The 24,561-nt window shown below is 39.6% G+C and overlaps 2 protein-coding genes across 6 annotated transcripts in view; one reads left to right on the plus strand and one right to left on the minus strand.

Moving 5' to 3' along the window:
* Positions 1-16,430, minus strand: part of Hepacam2 (HEPACAM family member 2) — a 36,447-nt gene extending 20,017 nt beyond the window's left edge. Inside the window, exons 1-3 of one of the 4 annotated variants that reach the window (XM_085683963.2) lie at positions 16,244-16,429; positions 8,926-9,276; positions 4,574-4,858 (exon numbers count right to left, since the gene is read on the minus strand). In XM_085683963.2, coding sequence (XP_085540089.2) covers positions 4,574-4,858; positions 8,926-9,276; positions 16,244-16,322 — 715 coding nt within the window. In that variant the 5' untranslated portion in view covers positions 16,323-16,429. Of the gene's footprint in view, positions 1-4,573; positions 4,859-8,925; positions 9,280-16,243 lie in introns of all 4 variants that reach the window. The other 3 variants (XM_048436735.3, XM_085683964.2, XM_048436745.3) reach the window with 3 other exon arrangements.
* Positions 16,431-20,903: 4,473 nt separating this feature from the next.
* Positions 20,904-24,561, plus strand: part of Vps50 (VPS50 subunit of EARP/GARPII complex) — a 130,444-nt gene continuing 126,786 nt past the window's right edge. For both annotated transcript variants that reach the window (XM_087901847.1, XM_087901848.1), the window contains exon 1: positions 20,904-21,063. In XM_087901847.1, the coding sequence (XP_087757973.1) occupies positions 21,031-21,063 (33 nt within the window). In that variant the 5' untranslated portion in view covers positions 20,904-21,030. The remainder of the gene's footprint in view (positions 21,064-24,561) is intronic.

Raw genomic sequence — 24,561 nt, forward strand, 5'->3', positions numbered from 1 at the left:
CCTTCGTCTTACAGTCTACACACTGTTCACATTCTCTTCTCCCCTGACTGGACTGTGGTATTATTTTCTTTACACTGCTCAGCACTTCAGAGTGAAGATTCTTCTATTTTGAGCTATCACATAGCACATTAGTCAAGTCAATGGGCAGTCCTGTAGGAGACATTTGCAATGACTCAACTAGCTTGACCTCTGATTCAGATAAAAAAAGATGGATAATTCCATTTGGCTTTGGATTATAGTTCACTGTCTTGCCTATGGCTCTGCCTTAGGGATGGCTGTTTACTAAATGACTTGTAAAATCACATGTCATCTGTTCTCTTTAACCATTTATGAGTGGGTGTGAACAGTAGCTAAGTTTCCATCATGGTACTGCTTGCCACCCTGCAAGGGAACAGATGGTAAGTAAGTGTTTACTGTAAATGTTCCTTTTTTCCTTTAATTTTTATCACTTAGAGTACTCCCTGCAGCAGTGTCATGTGTTTCACAGACAATGAAGTGGTTATTGAGTAATTATTTACAGTTGGAGCTAGAGGGCATTTACATTTTGTAAACAATAAATAGATATTTGATGACTTTTTACTTGGCATGGTATTTCATTAAGGTTAACCCCAGATTATGACATCATGGTCAAATGAATATATAGTCAGTCTTGGTAGATTTTGTTATAACTTTATTAGCAATAAAAATAATTCCTGTTCTACATGAAAAAATGTCAGGGAAACAATAAAAACAGAATAGATAATTCATGAAGATATTCTAAATGATGATGTGGATATCTATGGAAGAATATTAGAATGTGATGGCCACTTGATTATTATCTTTGTCTGATCACAGTCATGGAGTAAAAGTGGGATTGGAAGAATGATATGAACAAAATAGTCTCTTCCATTTTAGTCAGGTTAAACTGAGTTCTTAACTGTGTCAAATATTGCCCTATAAAATTAAAGATGCTTAGCAACATAGAGCTCCTATGAGAGTTTATTGTACTGATACTTAGGAGGAGAGAGAGTCAAGGAAGACATAGTGTAGTGGGGAGCAGAGACAGATAGGTACAGGGTACTGTCTTTGCTCAGAGACTTGAGTGTCTCAGTGACACTGAGGATGTGAGAACAGGCAGGACAGATGGGCCTTGAGGTGGGAGATAATGAAGGAAGAGGAGTAGTTACATACAAATGGAGCATTGGGGAATGCATCAAACTAGGCAAATATTCCCAGTGTACAGGGAATGAGAAAACTCCAAACACTTTGATGCCACATCAATAGAAGATCAGTGACAAACTCTTATGCATGCTATTTAAACCTTGTCACTTGAAACCAAGGAAACAAAGCAAAACAAAAGCAAGTAATAAAACAGGGCTGAAGTTGCGATAGCAAAAGAAACTAATAATGAAATTAGTAGATTATTGCCAAGAAAATCCTGATGATATGACTTGCCTTTGATTCAATTTGTTCATATTTTCTTTTCCCTGTGTTAACATATCTTACATATTTAGGTTTGTGCTGCTTGTGTTTGAACTGAAGTTTTAACTTTTGAAAATAACCTGCTTAGTAAAGAAGTACACCTAAAAATGGGTTGCACTCTTTCCAAATCTTCCCTACAGCTCCACCATGGTTGTGCAGCATTGCCGCAGCTTAGACTTTCTTTGTCTCTGCTTTAAAGGCAGACAGAATATTCTCACAAGGCTATCTGAAAATACTTTTTAAAACCTTTAAAAATATAGTTATAAATTAAGCTATAAAAATAATTTGCCACTGGGCAGTGGTGGTGCACACCTTTAATCCCAGCACTCGGGAGGCAGAGGCAGGTGGATTTCTCTGAGTTCGAGGCCAGCCTGGTCTACAAGAACTAGTTCCAGGACAGGCTCCAGAGCTACAGTGAAACCCTGTCTCAGAAAAAAAGGGGGGGAGAGATTTGTCATAGTTAAATACAAATCAGGCATCGTGGTTCATGCCTGTGGTCTCAGTGCACAGGAGGCTGACCCTAAACTCTAGCCTGGGCTATGTATTGAGTACCAGGCCAGCCTGGGATGTGGAACGGGACACTGACTCTAAAACAGATGAGCAAACAAAGCAAGCAATGATTTGTTTCAGTCCTTGGAAAATACATTTACTTCCTCTTTGGGTCTGGTCTCTTGTTACTGTCTGTGCAGGTGATGGTTTTCCAGACCTTTCCACTTGCTCAACCATGCTCACTGTAACACATTCACTCAAATGTAACTTTATGAAAGGAGGCTTTTCTTCAGTAACAGGCAATGTTTCCCACCTTTGTATTCATGCGGGATAACAACTTTATAATGAAATACTGGCGAACTATTCTACAGCGCTGACTATGGGCCAGTCAAGTGTTCTCTCACTTCTCATCCAGAGACAGTTCATTCGCACAATTGCTCCATGAAGTAGGTTCCCGAGGTCAGCACTGATGATGAAGAGAGTATTGCACAGAGAGGAGCTTGCCAGTCCAGGATTTGAATGCTGGCCCATGACTCCGCAGTTCCTCCTCCTATCTGCTCTGCTTCTTGTGACACATATCTAAAACAGCCACGGCATTTGACTCCATACATATTATCATGTATAGTTTCCCCTACTAAAAACATAGGATTCATGGCCAATTTTAAGATCCAGTAATTCGATTTCCTTTAATTGAATTTTGCAGGTTTTCAAGCAAAGCCACCGTGCATATGTGTATCAGTCCTCTGTTCTCCTCCTGGCCCAAGCAGCTCTCTTCTCTGCCTCAGTGCTGCTATTCAGTTTTAATTTAAGCATCATCTGGTTGCAGAAGACCATACTTTATTCACATGCTAGTGCTTTTCTCTAAAGTTTTTTATTTTTTATTTTTGATGCATGTGCTCGAGAGGGCTCTGCCAGTATTCTAGTGGCGAAAGTATGCACATTTATGAAGTAGATGCACATATATGAAGTAGATGCACATTTATGAAGTAGATGCACATATATGAAGCAGATGAAAACAAATGTGTCCATAATAGCACCATATTCTCTTTAGTGAGAGCTTGTTTATATGCTTCTTTTCTTATTTTTAGGACAATATCTCATTTAATCTCAGTAATACCGTGAGGTAATTTCAAATATCTCCTTTTTATAAATGAGGCCCAGAAAGACCAGGGGACTTACTGAGACCACATAGGCCATTATCAACCCCATTTATCACTCCTGTTGTCTGACTTGTGAGCAATAGGTGCAAGATTTAGTGCCTCTTCCACTATTATGAAGACATATTTAATGAGTGAATAGATTTATGTTCCAGGCTCAGTTGTGTTAGAAGGTGAAAACTTCATCCCCATGCCAGACATAACAAGTTTTCCGTTGTCACATCTCACTTTTCCTAGCCTCATAGTTGTTCTTGCAATCTTACATTAAGGCTTCCCAAAGAGGTAGCTGTCAGTTTTCAGCTGAAGAGATGCTGCCCCATCTTCAGAGGTCATACAGTGATGTTCAAAGATAGGTTTTAGTTAGTGCTGGTGTGCTCTGATGGAGGACAGTGAGGCTTCTGAGTACCCTAAATTGTCCAGAACACTCCTATAGCAGAGTTTTCCAATCTTCCAATGTCACTGTTCTAAACAGTGAACAATTTCCATTTTACATTAAACTTTGCATGCAATATTAAGTATATTAAAGGGTAGGTGAGATAATTCAGTGAGTAAAGCAAATTTCTTTCAAACCTGACAGTTTGATTTTCCTCCCCTAGGGAAGAGAGAATTGACTCTTGAAAGTAGCCCTCTGACTTCTACAGACATGCTGTATGCATACCAAAACACACACACATACACACACACTCTAAATAAATAAATAAATGAGATTTAATCATATTAGAGGTAGTGCTATGACCCTAATGACTAGAAAAATACTAGAATAAAGAAAATGAGGGACCTTGTTGGGGCTGTGATTGGAGCCTGACACAAGCTGAAGAGTTAGATACACTTTACTTGTACATGAGATTCCATCTCAACAACGAAAACAACTGAAGGGAATTAGAATTCCGAAGTAATTACTGATCTTCTTGGGAAAACACTTGAGATTGTTCTGTGTAGAATCCTTCCTGAACCCTCCTTTCAGAAATGGGAGGATCACTTTTCAGCCTTCGGCTAAGATCAAATGTAGAAATGGTGAAGAGAAAGGCAAGGGGAGCACCTGTCCTTCAAAGTACTCTCCCACACATAACCCAGGAGTACTCCTTTCTCATGCAGTCTACAGAACATATCCCATCCCTGGATCTCCATCATTTCCTCTTCCTTCTCGGAGATGAATGAATCAGCACCTCTTTGTGGTACTGGATTTTTGGGATTGAGAATTTCACTACACATGAAATCACCCAGTGCTTAGAATCACAAATAACACTTTGAATGCCCTGTGATTAATGTTTCAAGTTGGTCTTCAAAAGGGAAAGTTGTGTCAGTAGATGTATTTCTGGACCAGACAATGCCTAGACCATGTGACTTTGACAGTTACTGAGTTATAATACTGATAAATACCAAATGACCTCTAGGGCTAATATTATCTATATCTACCCCTGTGGGACCTTGTCATAAATATAGACATAAGACAAAGCAAAACTTACAGTATATGGTAGGCATAATGACGTCACTTTCCATCTCACTGACAGGGTTGGACACAAGGCAGCTATAGTTTCCAATGTCCTCCTTTGTCACTGGAACAATCCAAAGGGTGTTGTTTTGGGGAGAAAATGAGTGGCTGGAGTTGATGCAAACAGGTTTCCCATTTTTTCGCCACTGGTAAACTAGCCTGGTACCCCCTTTCACCTGGCAGATCAAGGTAATGTTGCCCACATATTCCACAGCCCCAGAATCAGGATGTGACTGAACCACTGGCTTCATGACGGGATCTGCAAGATCAAGAGACATAGAAACGACTCTTTTCCATTCATGGGACTGCAGTAAAACTATAAGAAGCCTTTCCAATATAGAGTCCTGGGGAAATTATTCCAACATTTTCATATTTTGTAAATGTAGACAGCTTGGGTAACCGAGGACATTAGAAAGTCATAGAAGTTTAAAAATGGTAAAACATGAAATATATTTACACAGGTACAGCTAATAAAATTCTAGAACTTGAATTCAAGAATTGACAATCAATCTGTTACTTTATATATCGTTAGTTTTTGGAAGCCCAGAGTTCCACTTTTGTATTCATCAAGTTTTCTCCACCATCACGCTTCCCCCCTCTTTCTCTCTGAACTTAACGAGTTCACGCAAGTTAAGCAATTGCTTGTCTGCCATGAAGGTACACTCTTACAGGCAAATGCTTGTCTGCCGTGAAGGTACACTCTTACAGGCAAATGCTTGTCTGCCGTGAAGGTACACTCTTACAGGCAAATGCTTGTCTGCCGTGAAGGTACACTCTTACAGGCAAATGCTTGTCTGCCACGAAGGTACACTCTTACAGGCAAATGCTTGTCTGCCATGTCTGCCGTGAAGGTACACTCTTACAGGCAAATGCTTGTCTGCCACGAAGGTACACTCTTACAGGCAAATGCTTGTCTGCCGTGAAGGTACACTCTTACACGCAAATGCTTGTCTGCCATGAAGGTACACTCTTACAGGCAAATGCTTGTCTGCCGTGAAGGTACACTCTTACAGGCAAATGCTTGTCTGCCGTGAAGGTACACTCTTACAGGCAAATGCTTGTCTGCCGTGAAGGTACACTCTTACAGGCAAATGCTTGTCTGCCACGAAGGTACACTCTTACAGGCAAATGCTTGTCTGCCGTGAAGGTACACTCTTACAGGCAAAGCAAAATGTATGCAGTTATTCCCTTTTTGACTTGTAGTGTACCAAAAGCACTTGGCAAGAAGGAATGTGTCAACCTCAAATTTTTAGCCATCATCTGAAAAGTAAATTATAGAGCTCATGTGGGGCATACATTTGAAAGCGTGTTGGGGCATTTTTAAAGAGGGGCATATACACAATTTCATTAACAAATTAAAGTCTACATTTCAGTCAACATTGAATTAATTTGACAGTTGTATATTATATATTATTGAGATTTTATTAAAGTTGGAATATAAAAGGCAAATCCAATAGACGTTCCTGTTAGAAGGTGAAGTAATGAGAAACTAGCTTTATTTTATAAATTTGGCACTCAGTAGGCAAATGGATCAACATAGAAAACAAGAAGACCACATTTCTTCCCTGACTTTTATCTCTAAGTACACAGATAATGTTGGTAATTACATATGCATCCACTATCATTTCAACAAATATCCACCAATCTTCAAAGTTTTCTCCTCTGTTTGATAAAATAGCAACTTGGAAGTCAGCAAGATGGCTCAGTGATAAAGGCAATTGCTGTCAAGCTAGAATTTGATCTCCAGATCCTACATGGTGGAAAGAGAGAAACTACTCTAGTAAGTTACTTCTGATCTGCACATGTGCTCTGAAGCGTGTTCTGGAACACACTCACACACATGTAAGTAAACAGACAACAGACATAAGGAAATAGTTACTGATCTGCACATGTGCTCTGAGGCAAGTTCTGGAACAAACTCACACACATGTAAGTAAACAGACAACAGAAATAAGGAAATAGTTACTGATCTGCATGTGTGCTCTGAGGCGAGTTCTGGAACACACTCACACACATGTAAGTAAACAGAAATAAGGAAATAGTTACTTGTTCAGAGTTAAATGTCCTACACTGGCAAAGAGAAGAGGCCTTTACACTTGTCAATGTATTTTTCCTGCACTTTGGAGAGACAGACATTTAATAGTCTTCATCTCTGTAAGATCACAGAGTACGCAGAGGCCAAGGTTGTAACACATAGGCAGCCTGTGACTGGATCCAGCACTTTAAGCTTTGATTTCTCATCAAGCGTCCAGTCAAGTTTGAAGCTTCTTCCTTAGGCAAATATATCGTGTATTATCCTACAAGGGAAATTGCATCAGGGTGCAAACAGACCTCATTTTCCAGCCCAGGGGAAAAGGAAACAAATGAAAGATTAGGAAAAATGAGGTTGAAGCAACTTGGAGGGGAGCTGAACAACTTGAGAACATCTGGCATTTGTTCCTTTAATTCAATCCTTTGTCTTCTGTGGCAAAAGCAACGGGTTTGCAATAGCAACTTGTGTATGTTATTATGTTTTAAAAAGAAAAATGAACTGTGTACACTGGTCAAGATAAACGCATCACATTCATCTCTGTGTGGGGATGCATGTGGTCGGGATAACTAGGCATCATAGTAACTGAGGAAAGCCAATCACTGGACTTGGCTTTCCGTATCCGTCATCCGTATCAAACACAAAGCTGACATTCCCCTTTTGAAAAGGTTTTTGCTTAGGTTCTTAAAGCATGTTTATTACAGGTTTTGGTTTCATTTCCTTGAATAAATTCAATGCTACAATCCAAGTAAGGGCTGTCCTATTAAAACTTGTATGAAAAACTGTTGAGGGAAAAATTATGAAAATTCTCCTTAGGTATTTCGTCCCTGTCCGTACAATTGCTCTGCAGACACCTGGTCTGGCAGTCACTGTTTTAGTCCCCTGTAGCCTCTTTTGTCTCTCCCCTCCCTCCTTGCTCCATAGGAGTTACTGAGTTTACTATGGCCAGCACAGCTCTGAGCACTGAGAAGAAAGCAGCAAGAATACAGACAGTGCTCATCTTCCCACAGACCTCATGTTCAAGTCAGGAAGAGAAACACTAAAAGTTAAATACAAATACTATTTACAGGTGATGGTAAGTTCGATGGAAGTTTGATGAACAAAGCAGAATTAAAGTCAGTGAACAGTGTGTGTGTGTGTGTGTGTGTGTGTGTGTGTGTGTGTGTGTGTGTTTGGGACTAAGATGATATTTTTATATAGAGTGGAGAGAGGTCAGAAAAGACTTCAGAAATACAACAATTGAGATGCCTAAAAGAAATAAAGAAAGTGATATTTGGGATAGAAACTGTCTAGATATAGTGAAGAGTGAGAACAGAGGACCTGAGACATGAGTGTATCTGTCCTGTTCAAGAAAAAACAAGAGACCATTGTGGCCAGAACAGAGAGTATATTGGACAGAGGTAGAGAATGGAATCAGATGGATTCTAGGTATGCTGGGGTCTGAACATTATTGCTAGTACTTTGACGCCCATTTGAGTGCACTAGGAAGCTGTGACAAGTGTTTGCCATGACAGGAGGAAGCAAGAGCAGAAGCACAGATGGTAGGGAGCAAACTATTGCAAATCTCAGGTCAGGACACAGTTAGAGGCAGAGCAATGCAGCGCCGGAAGCACCTGGAGTGTTTTTTAGGTTTACTGCAGATGGGGTGTATGTGATGAGAGATGGGATTGTGTGAGATGTATGCAAAGCCTTGGCCTGAGGAAGCAATAGACTCAATGTAACACTTAGTAAAATGAGATATTATTATCAAATAAAGAGGACAAAGAAAAAGAAGAAGTTGAATTTTGTGCATAGTATGTTCAAGGTATGCCACTTACAAAATTTCATAAGAAAAAACAAATGCCCGAAGGTTAGTCAACTCAAATCTCCTTTGGGGTGCATTTCCGCAAACTTCTATTGTCCTTACATAGAGTCCTTGGCTCATCTTCCCTTAAATGTTGTACCAAATAAAAATCTTCAAGTGGTAAAAAAAATATGAACCTTCTCAGGATGCAGCCTACAAATAAAATAAGATGTCCATACCTCATTCTCGAGGCAGATTTATTTAAATCTAAGAAAACAGCATGTTTCTCTTATTGCTTAAAGGTTTGTTGCTGGGCACTGGGCACCTCCTTTCCATACAGATATAATTAAATCTCAGGAAACCTTATAGATAGGTAATGGTATTAAGAAAACTTTGAACATTAATTAATTCACTTGGAGTTGGAAGAGCCAGGACTTCAGAGCCTAGGAACCTTGGTATTCTGAGCCTCCACTGCCTTGTCCTAGCCTCTTCCCCACTGTCACAGAGGACTCACCATCAACGGTGACTTGTATCTTCTGACTTGAGGACAGAGTTCCATTTCCCTGAATGTTGACCTTCACAATGTAATTGCCCTCATCAGCGAACTGCAGCGGACTGATCAGGAGAGATGCGTTGGGTGGCATCATGGTGAACTTGTGTTGGTATTCCAAGTCGGGAACGACAGACTTGTTCACAGAGCCCAGCAAGTATTTGGGCATTGTGTGTGGCCTCTCAAACAGCCAAATGATCTGGATGTCAGATGCTGGAATGTGGAAGCCATAGTGCACGGGGAGGTAGAGGGCCTGTCCCCTGATGCCATGGACAGTGTGTGAAGGCACGGTCACCTTCAGCCCCGAACAAACACCTGCTACAAAGAGAAGGAAAACTGTGAGTACCCTGAGCCACATTTCATAATAAAAAGGTACAGTTTCAGTGGGTACTCAGTCAGATGATAATCCCTTTCAAAGAAGAAGGCTTCTAAGTATTGACTATTCCAGTACCAGTTACAGGTAGAAGTAAATATTTGTCTCTGAAACCTTCTGCATTTGAAAGACTACACCCAGTGAGTATACTCGCTGCATGACTTCCCTAAGACAAGGCAAAAAGGAGAAGCAGAAGCTATTATCTCCTATCATTACAGAGTAACAGAGAAAGAAGAACTAAGAAAGATTATGAGCTCTAAAGTTCAATAAATCTATTAAAACAAATTTGAAATTAAACAATGTCAATTTCATATTCTGACGAAACTGCAGTTCCTGAAATATGATGGGATACTTCCCTGCAACAAATTTTTGCAAAGTCTTCTGAAGTAGCTCAATATTCGATTTTTGGAAGTCCCTCCCTGCTTTAGTCAAATCTGAGTAACCTAGTAAATGTCACAATAAACTACATTCAGTTAAAACCAGCACTTCCTTGTCCACAGAGGACTCTGACTGCTGTGTGAGGAACAAGGGGCAGACCTGGATGTAACAGAGTGGAGGAGGAGGAGCTCATAGAGATATGAGGGCAGTGATAACCAGGAAAAATGGGGAACGATGCTAAGACCGTGGGACTTGTGGGCAATTTTACTCTATGCAAAATGAAAATGTAACTGGAGTTTTGATATCAGAGGAGGGATATGACTTTTTAATGATTTATTTGTCTTCCACCAGCTGGAAGGAGAAGGGGCTGAGCAAAGAGAAAAGCAGGAACACCAAGGTATCTCAGGAAATGACTACATCAAAGTAGGCAAGAGATGGGGCTGTACTGAGCCATGGTGTACTGGGAAACATGAGAAAAGACTGGTTCTACCAAACAACAATAACAACAACAAAACCAAAAACACCACACACTAGAGAACTGCTAGTTTTGGCACTGCGGTGTGGAAATCAGAAGTTCGTATAGGACACAAGTACTTTTAGATGCTCACTAGACATCCAAATGGCAATGCTGGATGAATGTAGTGATCACGTTTTTATTATTAACTCATTAATGGTAGTTTAGGACAGAATTAGAGGCCTGAACTGATGTGAAGCATGGAGCTCTTCCCATGTACAGTCTTATGCAGTGCTTGTGTTGTTTGGGTCCATGAACTCACTGCTATGGCTAATCTTAATCTTGTGTTTGTATATTGCCTCTTAGCTTCTGTAACTTGGAGCTCTCTCTCTCTCTCTCTCTCTCTCTCTCTCTCTCTCTCTCTCTCTCCATATATATATATATATATATATATATATATATATACATACATATACACATATTTACCATTTGTAATTTAAAAAAGTCCTTTCAGGATACCATACTTTTAGAATTCTAGTTGAAATCTCTTTGCTTCATTTTATAAGTGGGTGGCGTGGTATGAAATCACCATCAGAGGAACATTTAGATTGATAGGGTTACGTGTATATCTTAAATGTAGACTATCTTGAACACGGAGAGATAAAAAACAATGGAAGAGGGTCAGTGAGGCAGACTAGTGAGTAAAGGTACCTGCCACTGAGCCTAATAACCTGAGTTCAATCCCCAAGACTCAGATGGTGGAAAAGAGAACTAACTCCCTGTGTCATGTTGTCCTCTGGCCCACTCTCACACTGTAGCGCGCTCTCTCTCTCTCTCTCTTTCTCTCTCTCTCTCTCTCTCTCTCTCTCACACACACACACACACACACACACACACACACACACACAGAGAGAGAGAGAGAGAGAGAGAGAGAGAGAGAGAGAGTCAGAGACAGAGAGACAGAGAGACAGAGACAGAGAGGGGGGTCAAAACAAATTTTTAAAGAAGTAATGGTGTAGAAACAGTAATTATAGATTCTTTGAGTAACTTTGTAAAGGGGACAAAAGAAGTGGATGGAGGCTGGACAGGAATGTAGAATGTAAAATCACATCTGCAGGCATTGGGTATGAATCTGTGAGATATGGACGTGGGGAAATAGAAGAGCGGTAGATGCTGGGGGATTGAAACTGAGTAGGCGAGAGAAGATGGGAACTGGAGCCAAACAAAAGGGTGTTTTTTTTTTACTTCCGTTTTCTAAGACACATAAAATGATTATCCTCTTCAATTGCTTCCCATTTTCACTGTTTCCAGGAAGTCTCATCTAAATCAACTTATGGAAGGCAGTTGGAACAAAGAAGGAAAAGGTCTGTTTGTCTTTCATGGTGATTTCCATGGAGAAGCTCAAGCATGCTGCCCCAACCCCATGAGAAATCAAATTCTACCAGCACTAAGTGATCTCACCATTCCCCAGAGCAGTGTGGTCAGGCTCCTGGACCTTTACACGTGCCTGAGATAAACACACACCATACGCTTGCTTTAGGTCACCCATGTCGAAGGTATTATAAGGTGTATGATTTGATTCTGTATGGAAAAGTACAAGAATGTTAAATTTGGAATTTTCTAGTTTGAGAGATTAAAAAGAGAGAATTAGATGCTGGAATATGTAAATCATAGAGTTGCTTGAAGCAAAGGAGAAGTGGAAATTTTGCAAGGAAATTGAAGGAGGGAAAAAGGAATATTGATGAATAAACCAATGTCTTAAGACTAGTGACATCAAAGTTGCATAAAGCAGAGGCTGAGAGGACAGCAGCTCTAACAGCCAAATATTTCTAAAGACACTGGACTAGGAGTGGGAGCTGGAGCAGGAGTAGGTCTCTCCTTGGAGATGCATTTTCTGGGCAAACGATAATGCACTTCTGGGCCTTCAGCTGAAACCAGAGAGACATAGTTTCTTGACAAGCAATAAATAAAAACCAGTTTTTAGCTCAGTATTTCTATTTTTAGGTATGCAAAACGTAACTTTCACTGTGTCTGCTGTGCAGCTCTGTTCATTTTTTTTTTTAAAAAAAAACCCGACTTATGTATGAAAATATCTGCTAGCTATGTGTCAGGCAGGGTTCATGACTAATCTTAGACTCCCTTGTAACTATATTTACCAGTAATTCTTAGATTCACGTTAACCCGAAGTGAATATGGTCAGAATCATGTGCATTTTCTAAACTTGCAGAGGGGATATTTTATTTAACATTTTGATAAAGTTGGAAACGTGAAGTTGTAGCAAAGGACACATATTTATCTTAAAACAGTGTTTAGTCAGCATCCGGAGGTATTTTCTCCGAGTAGCCATTATGTATATTTCAAGAGGAAAGGTTCAAAGGTTTTGAAATAGCGAGTTGCAGCGTTTAGTCGATGAAGTAAGTTGTCTCTAACAAATTGACAAATCTGTGTTTGTTCTAAGCGATCAAGGGGCTATGGTGGGAATCACATCACTGCCTTGAGAATGCACTGGGACGACTTGCATGGCTGCTGACATGAAGTGCAGCGATCGCCTCTGGCACAGAGCAGCAGCATCGCTGACTTACTGTGCAAAATATTTAAGACGTTTCCCAGCGTAGCCCAGGAGTCCCTGCTGGACTGAGGTGGGGATGTGAAGCTTGAATGCAATTTTAGCTGATCCATTTTTCTAATTGGGGAGAGGTTCTTGCTCTTCTGTTTTTGTAATTTAGTCTATGCAATTGTAGTTGGGAAAAAATTAGTTGAGATTACATTAATATGCTGGAGGTGGTTGCTAGGCTGGTGACACTGTCCCTAGAGTGGAAATGTTACTGACTTTTGATCTGGATTTGAATGTTGACTCTCAGTTATGAGCAGGACTCTGAATAAGTTAGGAGGAGAGAATTTTATTTCATAAGACATTAACTGTAATGCAGATATTGCAGCCTGGAGACAAATAAAGCTACTTCCGTAGATCTGCAGTGGTGACACACGACTTTAATCCCAGCACTTGGGAGGTGGAGTGCAGTCTGAGTCGCATAAGTGTAAAGCCAGCCAAGGCTACATAGTGAGACTCTGTCTAAAAACAAACAAACCGACCAACAAACAACTAACCAGCTTGCTATCTAAGCAAGTAACTAACTAACTAACTAACTGCTTTAGTGGAAAAAATTTCTTTTAAGACACAGGTTGCTAAATGGACCTCACTAAAATGCCTTTGCTCATCTGGAACTCAGGGATCTCCTTCCTCAGCTTCCTGAGTGCAGAGGTTGGAGTTGTGCATCACAACAGCAGGTGAAGGTAACAAATTTTTTACATGGCATTTACACTCACCATACAAATGGGGAAAACTAATTCACTGGACTATTTAAAAGAATTAACAATATATTAACGTCTTAAATAATATATATGCCAACCATATTTCTGAATATATTCAATAATTTAATATAAAATGAAAATTCTTTAACAAATATGTCTGGTTATTTTTTTAAAATATGTACAGCATAGAGAGACATAGTGCAACTATTAGATAGTAGTTTGCTTGGAGGTTGCCTATATCATTATTATTATTATTATTATTATTATTATTATTACTACTACTACTACTACTACTACTATTATTATTGACGGGGTTTCACTATGACTAGTATGTAGATCAGGTTGGCCTAGAAATCACAAAGATATGCTTCTTGTCTATGCCTTCCAAGTGCTGGGATTAAGGGCAGGCGTCACCACACCCAATGCCTGTATTATTCTTATGGGACAGTTTATAGGTAACAGGTGTCAGCAAGGAATGAGTTTCCTTGTGTCAGCACCTAAAATCGTCCTGTCGGGAAAGGCACGAATCCACTGTGTGATTCTGAGACTAAACAGCTAACATTATGGGTTTTTTTTGTGATTTTAGAAGCGCACATTCTTTTCATTGATGTGTTTCTTGCTAAAAATGTACCAAACCTATGTCTTCAAACACAGTGGTTTACTAATTTAGAAAAATGAGGTTCACCTTGAAAAAATTTGCTCTTTTCTAATTGCATGAGAAACATAAAGGATAGCACTTTCTCCACTCTCTCTCTTCAACAAAGTTCAGTGATAGAAATATTCATGGACTTTCAGTTTTCTTTTGCTATTCCAAATGTTTGCACATAAATGAAAATTTTGTATTTACTGGATTGATGAATACTTGCTGAGTTTAAGAGAGCCGTCCAGACTGTCTGCTTTTGAGGCACTAGCAGCAACTGGGGAGAGGATTAAAAATACTACTCATAAGCCAGCATCCACAACTGCAGCAATAGCTTCACTTCAGAGAGCCTTAAGATCTGCAATAGCAGTGCCTTTAAAAAGCTAGTAAAGTAAGGGATCCTTGAAAAGACTCTGAAAAAATTACCCATGTTCCAGCAACAGAGGACTCCTGCGAGCAGTTTTACTGTATTGAATACAAACATTAGGTTTTACAAAGTGACCTCTACAGCAGCTCAAACAGTTGGTATTTATTTCCTCACTATCACACACAGTATTAGCAAACATAACACAACTATTGTTGACTGAAAACAAACATTTGCATCTTTAGAAAAAATAGAAATTGGGAATCTGTATTTTGAAGAGACAATTTAATCATTCATTTGGAGTTTATTTTTAAAATATTTTAAAAAGAAAATTCAGTACTTCAAAATTTACAGAGAAAATTCAGTCCTTTAAAGTAAAAGGATCTGCATAGTCCTTGTGTCCTTTTCCACCGCCATCTTCAGAGAAAGTGAATTTCCGCAAGGAGAGGAATCACAATCTATTATATCAGTTTTATTTTTGAACTTGTGATTTATCCCAAGTATATCTTACTTTTCTTTTAGTCAAATTTCTCAAGTGAATTAGTTCCTGAGTTCTTCTTAAGGCCAACTATAAAACATTATTTGTGAAAAGCTAGTAGTTCCACTGTTTGAAAATGAAAAACAAACAATAAACCAATGTAGGATCACTTAATAGGTAAGGATGATATTTAAATATTGTCAGCAGATGTTTTAATAACAATTTAAAAATGTAGACTATATTATAGGCTTGTATTTTATAATATGAACATATAGTAACTGAGATGACTACAGTTTTGGGGAACAGATACCTTAAAAATTTACGGATGGTAGTTTTATTTCAGTGAGATTTATACATATGTGAGTAATAGTCATGTTTATAAAGAAAGCTAACAAACTATATTCGTGAAGATAAAGCTTTAAATACCCCCAAAGCCCAAAGCTCAAACTGCTTTATGTATCTAAGTTAGTCTTTAAGGAATAAAGCCCCCTTTAAGGTACTAAGAGACCAATGTAAACAAACCAAGAAACTAACTTGACCTTTTAGACCATAATAGCAAGGGTGGAAAATGAAATATTCTGTGAAAAGAATATTGAGGGATAAAAGCACTGGTGATATAGAGAGGCAAAGTGTGACAAAAGAGAATGAGAGAAAAATATTAAGATACAGCAAAAACATAGGACTAGTTACTGACGAAGAGAAAACCTAAAGTCATTTTCGGAGCTCCAATCCTCTTAAATATGTGTATTTGTTTTGTCAGTTTAGCTAGAACTTCATGTTGCCCCAATTTATATCAAAGAAGAACAGTTTGTATATGAGCGTTAATTTAAGCAATATCTTTAATTAAAAGAAAACCACTACTATGATTTGCTCTGAATTCATTGTGTGTTTTTAATTTAATGCACTATTATAACATTTTCCAATTACAGCATTCCCTATCAAAGATTATTCAGCCTATCTGTAAGACCGGGAAAAGAAAAAATTCACAAGCTTTTTATACTGCCTTAACTTTCTTCGCAAATTCCATTGACTAAAGCTGTTGCTCCAAGGAAACAAAAGCAATCATTTCTTGAACTTCATTGCTTCTACACGATCCTGTTTCTTTGCTGGAACAGTGTGTTCTTGTTAAAAGGTTCTCAACTGTTCTTCAATTATCTGAGAAAATCTACAGTCCAAAGCAAATATTTACCTTATGCTTACAAAAAATGAGCCACAAAGAAAACCAACAAAACCCCATAACCCAAACCCCACATACCTCAAAGTCAGTTCATGTAGGGCCTTACCTATAAGAAGAAAGTATATTTTGCAAAGAAAGATCCCAACCGTGCTGCTGAGAGGCTCCATGAAAGCATCCTGTCCCATGCACACGGCACCCTGTGCTTAGTGGCAAGTTGGTTCATAGACCAGCAGCTGCTGGTTTATTTGCTAGGGAAATTAGCAGTGAGGTAACAGACCCTATCCTGCCTCTCGCTTCTGTGATTTGAATACAGAATGAATGTGTATACAAAGAACACAGGGCGTAGGAACACCTGTTATATGCTTTGCAAGAACACAGGGCTGTGGCTTTCAAAATAGTTTCTTAGGGATTCTCAGTAATTTTTCAGTATAACTTTATAAATCATACTGAGTTATTAATAATCAGAAGGAGGAGGACAATCTCTTTGGGTGACCTCACGATAAATAAACCCAAATCTGGTTTTCTATCATGAAAAATTATGTAATTGTTTTGAAATTTGAAAAATTACTTTCTACTGAAAATTGAAGTACTTCACGAATTTTCTATGTAGCTATTCATCTTTATGAAGTTACTGATTATCATGTAAAGTATGTACCAAAGAACCAACGCAGATCACTAAAGTATATTTTAAATTTATTTTTTCTTTGTTATATTTTCTATTAAATATGGCTATGATAGTTTTACTGACTCTATTAATTTATATATTTAAAAATAAATCACAGGTATATTTCCAAGTGGGGATGAGACTTGCACTGTGTATAGTTATAATGTACAGAATACACCTGAGGCCACATTTTCTCAGTGGAATCTTAGAAGCAACAAATCAGTAATCCACAAAAATCTTACCTGTGTTCCTCCTTCATCTTCCCTTCTGAGTTCCTTTCATTGCTATAGAATTAGATGGCCTGAGAATCTCTGCTTAATTTGGTAAGTTACAAGTGAGCTACCATTTGTACAAAGGCTCTGGTCCAAGCTTTCTGCACGAAATAGTATATTCATGCATATATATATATGCCTTAAATTAAGTAGAATTTCCAGTATGAACCATTTTTACCAGTGAAGTTCCGCTGAATTCAATGACAAGAGGAGTTAGGAAGGCATAGGATTTCATTTTAACTGCCTAAACGAAGACTGTTGTCCAAGTGTTGTTAAAGACAAAAAGGGGCAGTGTCCATTCTGGAAACCAGCTTTGGAAATACTCTTTGAATAAAGTCTACCAACTTGCTTAGAAAGTGTCTAAAGTCAAAGGAACTCCTGTTGGGAAATCCAATTCCTTTATACAGGTCAGTTACTTTACAATGCTCCATACCTTATTGACAATTGGTACCTAAGCATAATGCTCATTTCTCTTAACATATTTCCACAGAAATAAACTCCTTGTGCTCTTTAGCCTAGCTTCCTTAAGAAATGCACACAAATTTTCATATTAGCTGATGCAACAAACAATTGGAAAGAAACAGGACTTGAAACAGATTATCACACAAACTCTCTTACTCTGGTTAGATCAGTCTCAACAAAGCTGCTCCTATTAAATAAGATCTTTATAGTGTCCTCAAACTAAAGGATGACTTGTTATGAGGGCTCAAAGATTCTAAGCAAAATGTGAGAAACAAAGACAGTACAGTGAGTTTTCCTAGGGTCAAATGTACAGCATTTAAAGAATTTATAAAATTCCAGTATTTTCCTCAGTTTATATATATATATATATATATATATATATATATATATATATATATATATATAGTGATCAGAATAAAATAGTAGGTGTTGTGATAAGAATCGAAATACCAGAAATGAGCCATTCTTGTGCTCTTTTTTCCTGTCATATCCACTAAAAAAATTGCAGTACTTGTTTGATTTAGACAAGTGCCCTCTAGTGGAAGATTCCTAAATATAACTGCTTGCAAGAGTAAATTGTGAATTCAGGAAATTTACATTGAAATCATACAAGCAAATTTAACTTCAAGAGGTGCCAAACTGACAGAATTCTTTTAAAACATAGCTCCAAAGAGTTTTGTTAGTGTAAGAAAATTCTCCCAGACACAGCATCACTTGGAGGCAGAGGTTGAGGCCAACCTAGGCTATAAAGTGAGACCTTGCCTGGGGCTGGGGGCAATGGTGGCATGGGATTGTCTCACTAATGACTTTTATAGCAAGTTGATAATGTACTAAGTGTTTTGGTCTAAAATAGGGGGTCGCATCCTTCCTGTTTACTGGTCTTAGTTATAGTTGCGTTAAAAGTGATTAACCTAAAACAATATCTGTCTATGATTGCATTTCTAGGAATACAAGAAGTCACTGGGAGTGTGTGTGTGGTGTGTGGTGTGTGTGTGTGTGTGTGTGTGTGTGTGTGTGTGTGTGTGTTTGTGGTGTGTGTGGTGTGTGTGTGATGGGGGGATTAGGGCACAACTGCTTTCTAACCTCTCCAGTCACACATAGTTTATTGTCTGTTCCATTTAAATTATTAGGCTACCTTTGTTTTACATAATGAACATCTAATTCTTCCTTCTTTCTTTCTTTTTTCCAAGACAGAGTTTCTCTGTAGGTAACCCCTCCCACCCAAGACAGAGTTCTCTGTAGCTTTGGAGCCTGTTCTAGAACTTGCTCTGTAGACTAGGCTAGCCTCAACTCACAGAGATTCACCTGCCTCTGCCTCCCAAGTGCTGGGATTAAAGGCATGCGCCACCACTGCCTGGCCAACTAATTCTTTAATATAGATGCCTTCAAGGAATTATTTACAATAGCAAAAACAATAGAGGAGAATTGGCGACATACTCAAGAAGACACAAATGGTTGTATATAGGATGAACTGGGGGGGGGCATTTACTATTATAATTAACATGAATTATTTGATTCTGAGGAGCTGTACGGTCTACAGGAAAAGGAGGTTAAACTGCATATGCAGATTTGTGTGTTAATGGGCAAGCTTTTGCACAGTCAGGTTGATGACTGCTGCCTCCCAGAGGACCTAGGCTGTATTTTCCTAATAAATGTTAAACTGATATAGTTAAAAGGCACTGGTGTAATGTTGAGGACAGCCTTGACAAAAATATTTCTTACCAGGGTAGGGGTGTGGGAATTGAAGAAATAAAAATAAGGAATTTGAAGACGTATATTAAATAATAAGAAAATATAGAAAGTATCAGGAGAGCATTTCAGGGATTACTCAGACCCTGAAATCACCTGTGTTTATTTTTCCACAGTTTTCATACCCAAAGTAAATGGGGGGGGTGGGAGAAGGTAACAAAAGACTTTATTAACATGGTACAAAAGGTTAACTCACACAGTCAACTCTGAGACATCCGATCATTAACATTCTGTTTTCCATGTAGCTAGGTGCCCCAAGTCAAGCACTCTAGGTCATCTACACTGAAGACCACCCTTCCTTAGGTGACTTCACAAAAGAAAGGAGCAGAAGTACACTTGCATATACTGACTACCTGTCAGGATGGCATTGGGCTATCTTAAGTTCGAGGCCAGCTGGTCTACAAGAGCTAGTTCTAGGACAGATTCCAAAGCTACAGAGAAACCCTGTCTTGAAAAACAAAACAAAACAAAACAGAACCAAGCAATCACCTCCTGAGTTGGGACATGCAACTATGCCTGTCAATCTCCAAATTCTCTGACTCTCAAGAGAAAGTGGAAATGGGCCTGCATTTTTCAGCCTCCACAGTGTCATGATTTAGGAATCACTCAACACAATACACAAAACCGTTAAGTATAATCAGTTCACACATCAGCAATAGTGTTAGTTAGGCAAGTTCCTTAATTTCTTCACACCTGATTCATCATTTTTAACATGGAGATAATAGCGACTCCATATGGTGCTCATCCATATAGTCTTGGATCTGTGTTTCTTTCTTATTTTTATTTATTTTGCATGTTTGTTTTCTAGAGAGAGAAAGAAAGAAAAAAACGTGGAATTGGTGGGTCCGATCTAGGATGAGCTGGGGGTGGGGAAATCTGACCAGAAAACATTGTATGAAAAAGAATTTGTAATTAAAAAAAGGAGAAAGATTCTCATGTAGCTCCATGAGGTCATACACATAAACTCATTAACAGAGTTCCTTCCAGTTTGTAAAGTTTCAGTGTTATCTATCATTATTATTAGCCCTGAGTTTGCTGCCCCCATAGTCTCATCATATGAAATCCTTACAAAAGCTCCCGTTACTTTCTCCTTTGTAACCACTAATGACAAGAGATGACTTTAAGGTGACACATGCTCCCACAACTTCTGACATCTGTGACGACCTGCCTTTGCTTAAGCAGGTAGAAAAATGACAGTTGGGGATTAGAAGAAATCCTTTGATTTTTATTGGAGCTTGTTTCAGGCAATGGCAAGAAAGAAAAAAGACCCCACGGCTGACCGTCAGCCTCTTAGAGTACCTGCCTCCCACTTCCCCAGGCCATACCCAGCGGCCCAAGCGCTCTTTCCGGAGGCGTCTCCCGGGTCTCATCCCCCCCCCCCCCCCCCCATACTCCCGCTCCAGCCCAGCCCTTCCTCTCCCGCTCGCCAGTCTGGACAGAACACCTAGGTCTCATGTATCAGCCTCGCCTAAGCCGTTTCCGGTACAGGTGTCCACTCGGACCAACAAGATTTGCTGTTCGTTGAAGCATTGCTTCTTGGGAAATGCAGTACTCAGGCTGCCCTCCTTCTTCGACTGCAGCCGGAAGACTACACTTCCCAGCATGCCCAGCAAAAGGAAGGCGGACCCAGGCGGTCAGCTCCACGTGACTTCTCACTATGGCTTCACTGTGTTGTGGCCGGCTGTCTGGTGGTCTTGTGTGATTTGGTACTTGTCTGTGGCAGGGTAATCGTCTCTCGACATCGACATGCAAAAAATCAAATCTCTAATGACCCGGCAGGTGAGTCCTGTAGTCTGAAGCGAAGAGTTCCGTCCTCGGCTGAGGAGCGAAGCGCCCAGTCCCCGGGCAGCGGTGGGCGGAGGCTTAAGTTATAGGGGTTGGCGGGTCTCAGGGGCTCCGGGCAGCTAAATAGAAGCCTGGAAGACTCACTTGATCCCACCTCGACTCTTTGTGGGTACTGTTCACTTAGACACAGTCATTTAGACGAGGCTAGCCAGAGACTTGGGCTGTCTTTGTCTCCCCTCCTTTGCTTTTGCTTCCTTTCCAGGACAGCCCCAGCTGCTTTGCAGCATCCCCGCTTCCTGACGAGCGGCTTTTTGCCAGTAGGTGTCCTGGAAAGGAAGGTGAGGTCTGTACAGTAGTCCTGGAAAGAAAGGTGAGGTCTGTACAGTAGAGAAGATTGGAAAAGAGAGAGGGTGAAGGAACAGGGCTATTTGTAGAGAACATTGGTAGCATTGTGGTTCGGGGGCAACTGTCCAAACCTTGTAGATGTTTTCTGGATGTGAAAATGAGAGTGACAGTTGCTTTTCTGTTCCTCCTATCTTAATGTACCACTGTGAAGGTCATCAGTAAACAAAATAGGCGAGTATATTGCTACTTTAAAAAATTATTGTTTTGGCAAACTGTGTTCTTTTTTGTTTTTGCCAGAATGATAATTTACGAATAAGACAGCTCTGTATCCTGTCTCACATATGTTAGGGTTTCCTAATACTGTCTCTGCTTTTCCCAAGAAGCTGCAGAAACTTATTTTTTAGGTATTTATTGGTCATTTTATTTCAGAAACGTTTGACTGTAGCATATAAATAGAATTTGCTATTTTTTCTTTGTTTTATTAAGAAACAAGCATAGTTAGGTGATCATAGTGGCTTAAAATGTTGATGGAATCCTTTCACTAAAATTTCACTTGTAATTTTTTTCTTAACAAAAGAGAACAGGAATACAGATGACTTCCTTACATACTTGAGAATTAAGAATTTTAGCAATAGTGGGACAGTTTCACATTAGTTCTGATAGGCAGTACATACATGATCCTGGTATAATTGTTTTCCTCTTTCAAGGAAAATATGATTGGTATCAAGAAAATAAGAAAACTGTTCTGTTAATATTACAAAAACAAGTAGGTAAGTAGAGGCACTTAGCAGTCCTTCACACTTGAACGCTGTGGCTGTGCTTCCTGCTGCTTCTTACTCTAAAAGGAGTTTGTGGGCTGCTCCATCTGAGGTGGGAGGGGAGAGAACAGACAGACTAGGAGCTAAATTTCAGCCCCTCAAGTGCTAGACCGTTTTAAGATTACAAGCTGGTTGTAATCTTAAGCTGCTTGGTCTTGTTTGTTTGCAGTGCGCTCATTTGTCTATTGTGCCACTTGTAAGCTGCCTTGGGGCTGTCGACTTTTTGTCCCTAAGGTTGGTGCCCACTTTCATTTGGTGACTGTGTTACCATGGTGTACAGGAACTTTGGTGATTTGATTTTGAACCTTGCCTGAGGAAAATGAATGGGAGAGAAGAACCAACAAATTCTGAATAAGTGATGCTGATATATTTACCGTGTTTGTAAATGCAATGCAGACTGCACTGAAAGTGCTGATTCTTAAGCCTCAGTCAGCTTTTTGAATTATAGTGGGTTATATCTGTGTTTAATGGGAGAGGAAAAAAAAATCTTCAGAACATATACTGGAAGCGGAAGCTATACTTAAAAAAAAGTACGGTAAAGTTAGGAGGTTTATACAAATGTGTAGCCCTCCTAATGATCCATGTTTAAAGCTATACATATCTAAGGTTTCTACATACTTTCTTATTATGTTATTAATGGATATGAAAGTGAAATGAAATTCTGGTTTATGAAATTTCAATTTTATTTGTGTTCTCTCTCTGGCTGTTTTGATCTTTCTTTGCAAAAGATTCACAGGGAAGGATGCGCTCTGTGAGCTGGCCTTATTCAGATGAGATCTGTTACTCATTCCCTGTTACGCTGGCCTCCGTTCTTTCAGTTCAGTCAACAAATTGAATCGAGCATTATGTGCCAGGCACTATTCCAGGTTTGGGAGAGGCATCAGTGAATAGAATAGACAAGTGCTAAAGCAGACATGGTGAGCCGTGCCTGAGGGAAAGAAGGTAAAGGAGTTTTGACAGTTTAGGATCAATTATATCTTTACATACAGGGTGGACATAGAAAGCTTCAGTGGGAAGTTGGGTGGTGGTGGCACACGCCTTTAATCCCAGCACTTGGGAGGCAGAGGCAGGCTCTGTGAGTTCGAGGCCAGGCTGGTCTACAGAGCAATTTCCAGGACAGGCTCCAAAGCTGCAGGAAAAAAACCCAAAAAACAAAAAACAACAAGCTTGAGTGGGCCCGTGGGAAGATGATGCAGAAGACCTGACAGAGAGGATGGCCAGGGAACAGACTGCCATCAGAAGAGCTCATTCAGATGTCTGAGTGAGGAACTCTTGTGATCCAATGTAGGCAGAGTAAAGGGAGTAAGGGAAAGGTCTCAGGAGATGAGGTCAGGATGAGAGCCCAGAGCTGAAGTAGGAAGCAGGATCACACTGAACATTACAGGTTCTAGAAATACCATGACTTTCATTCTGAGTGAATTGACAGAGGAGCCATGTAGTCTGATAGAGCATTCCAGAAAAACCATTTTACTCCTGCTTTAGTCATACACTGAAGAAGGAAAAGAGCAAGAATTGAGGGGCTACTGCAATGACCCACGTGGTGAAGCGTGTGGGCCTTACCAGAGTGCTCGTGTTGGAGGTGACCAAAGAAGTGAACAATTTCCTCATGTGTTGTGTAAATGTTAAAGATGACCCAAGTTGATTGAGAATGACACTCTGAGATGGAGAAAAGTTCACACTAGAGGGGAGTGATTTGAGAGGACGTTTTAAAACCTGATATATGAAGGCTGCCTAGATATTTAATTAGAGAAAAAGTAGAGACTTCACCAAATGTGTCTGAGTTTGTGGGCAGGAATCTGAAGCATAGATAAAACTTGAGGAGTTACAACTCTATAACTGACAAACAGCATTGGCTGAAGTCAAGTGGGGCTGTTGTAGATGTATGAAAAGCCTGGACTGCCTTTTTCACTCAATGTTCAGAGATGGATTGTGCAGAGTAGAATATGAAGGAGCTGTCAGTCTTATGGAGTCTTAGCAGTATGAGTGACCACCAGCATGTAGCAGATGCTTAATAAATGGATGGGGAGAACACATAAAAGCCAAGGGTTGGAAAGCTGCAGTAGACCCACCAGGTAAGACTTGGCTGAGAATCAGCTTTGGGACCTGACAGTAGCGCTTCTTGTTTACTTGCGTTCATAAAAATTATTTAATTTTTATTTTATGTCCGTTGATGTTTTGCCTGTATTCATTCTGTGTGAGAGTGTCAGATTTCCCTGGAACTGGAGCTACAGACAGTTGTGGCTGCTGAGAACTGAACCTGGGTTCTCTCGAAGAGAAGCCTGTGCTTTTACTACTGAGCTGTCTCTCCAGCCTTGACAACAGAACTTAA

Source organism: Myodes glareolus, chromosome 25 (assembly GCF_982192425.1).
Source record: "Myodes glareolus chromosome 25, mMyoGla1.1, whole genome shotgun sequence".
Classification (NCBI taxonomy): domain Eukaryota; kingdom Metazoa; phylum Chordata; class Mammalia; order Rodentia; family Cricetidae; genus Myodes; species Myodes glareolus.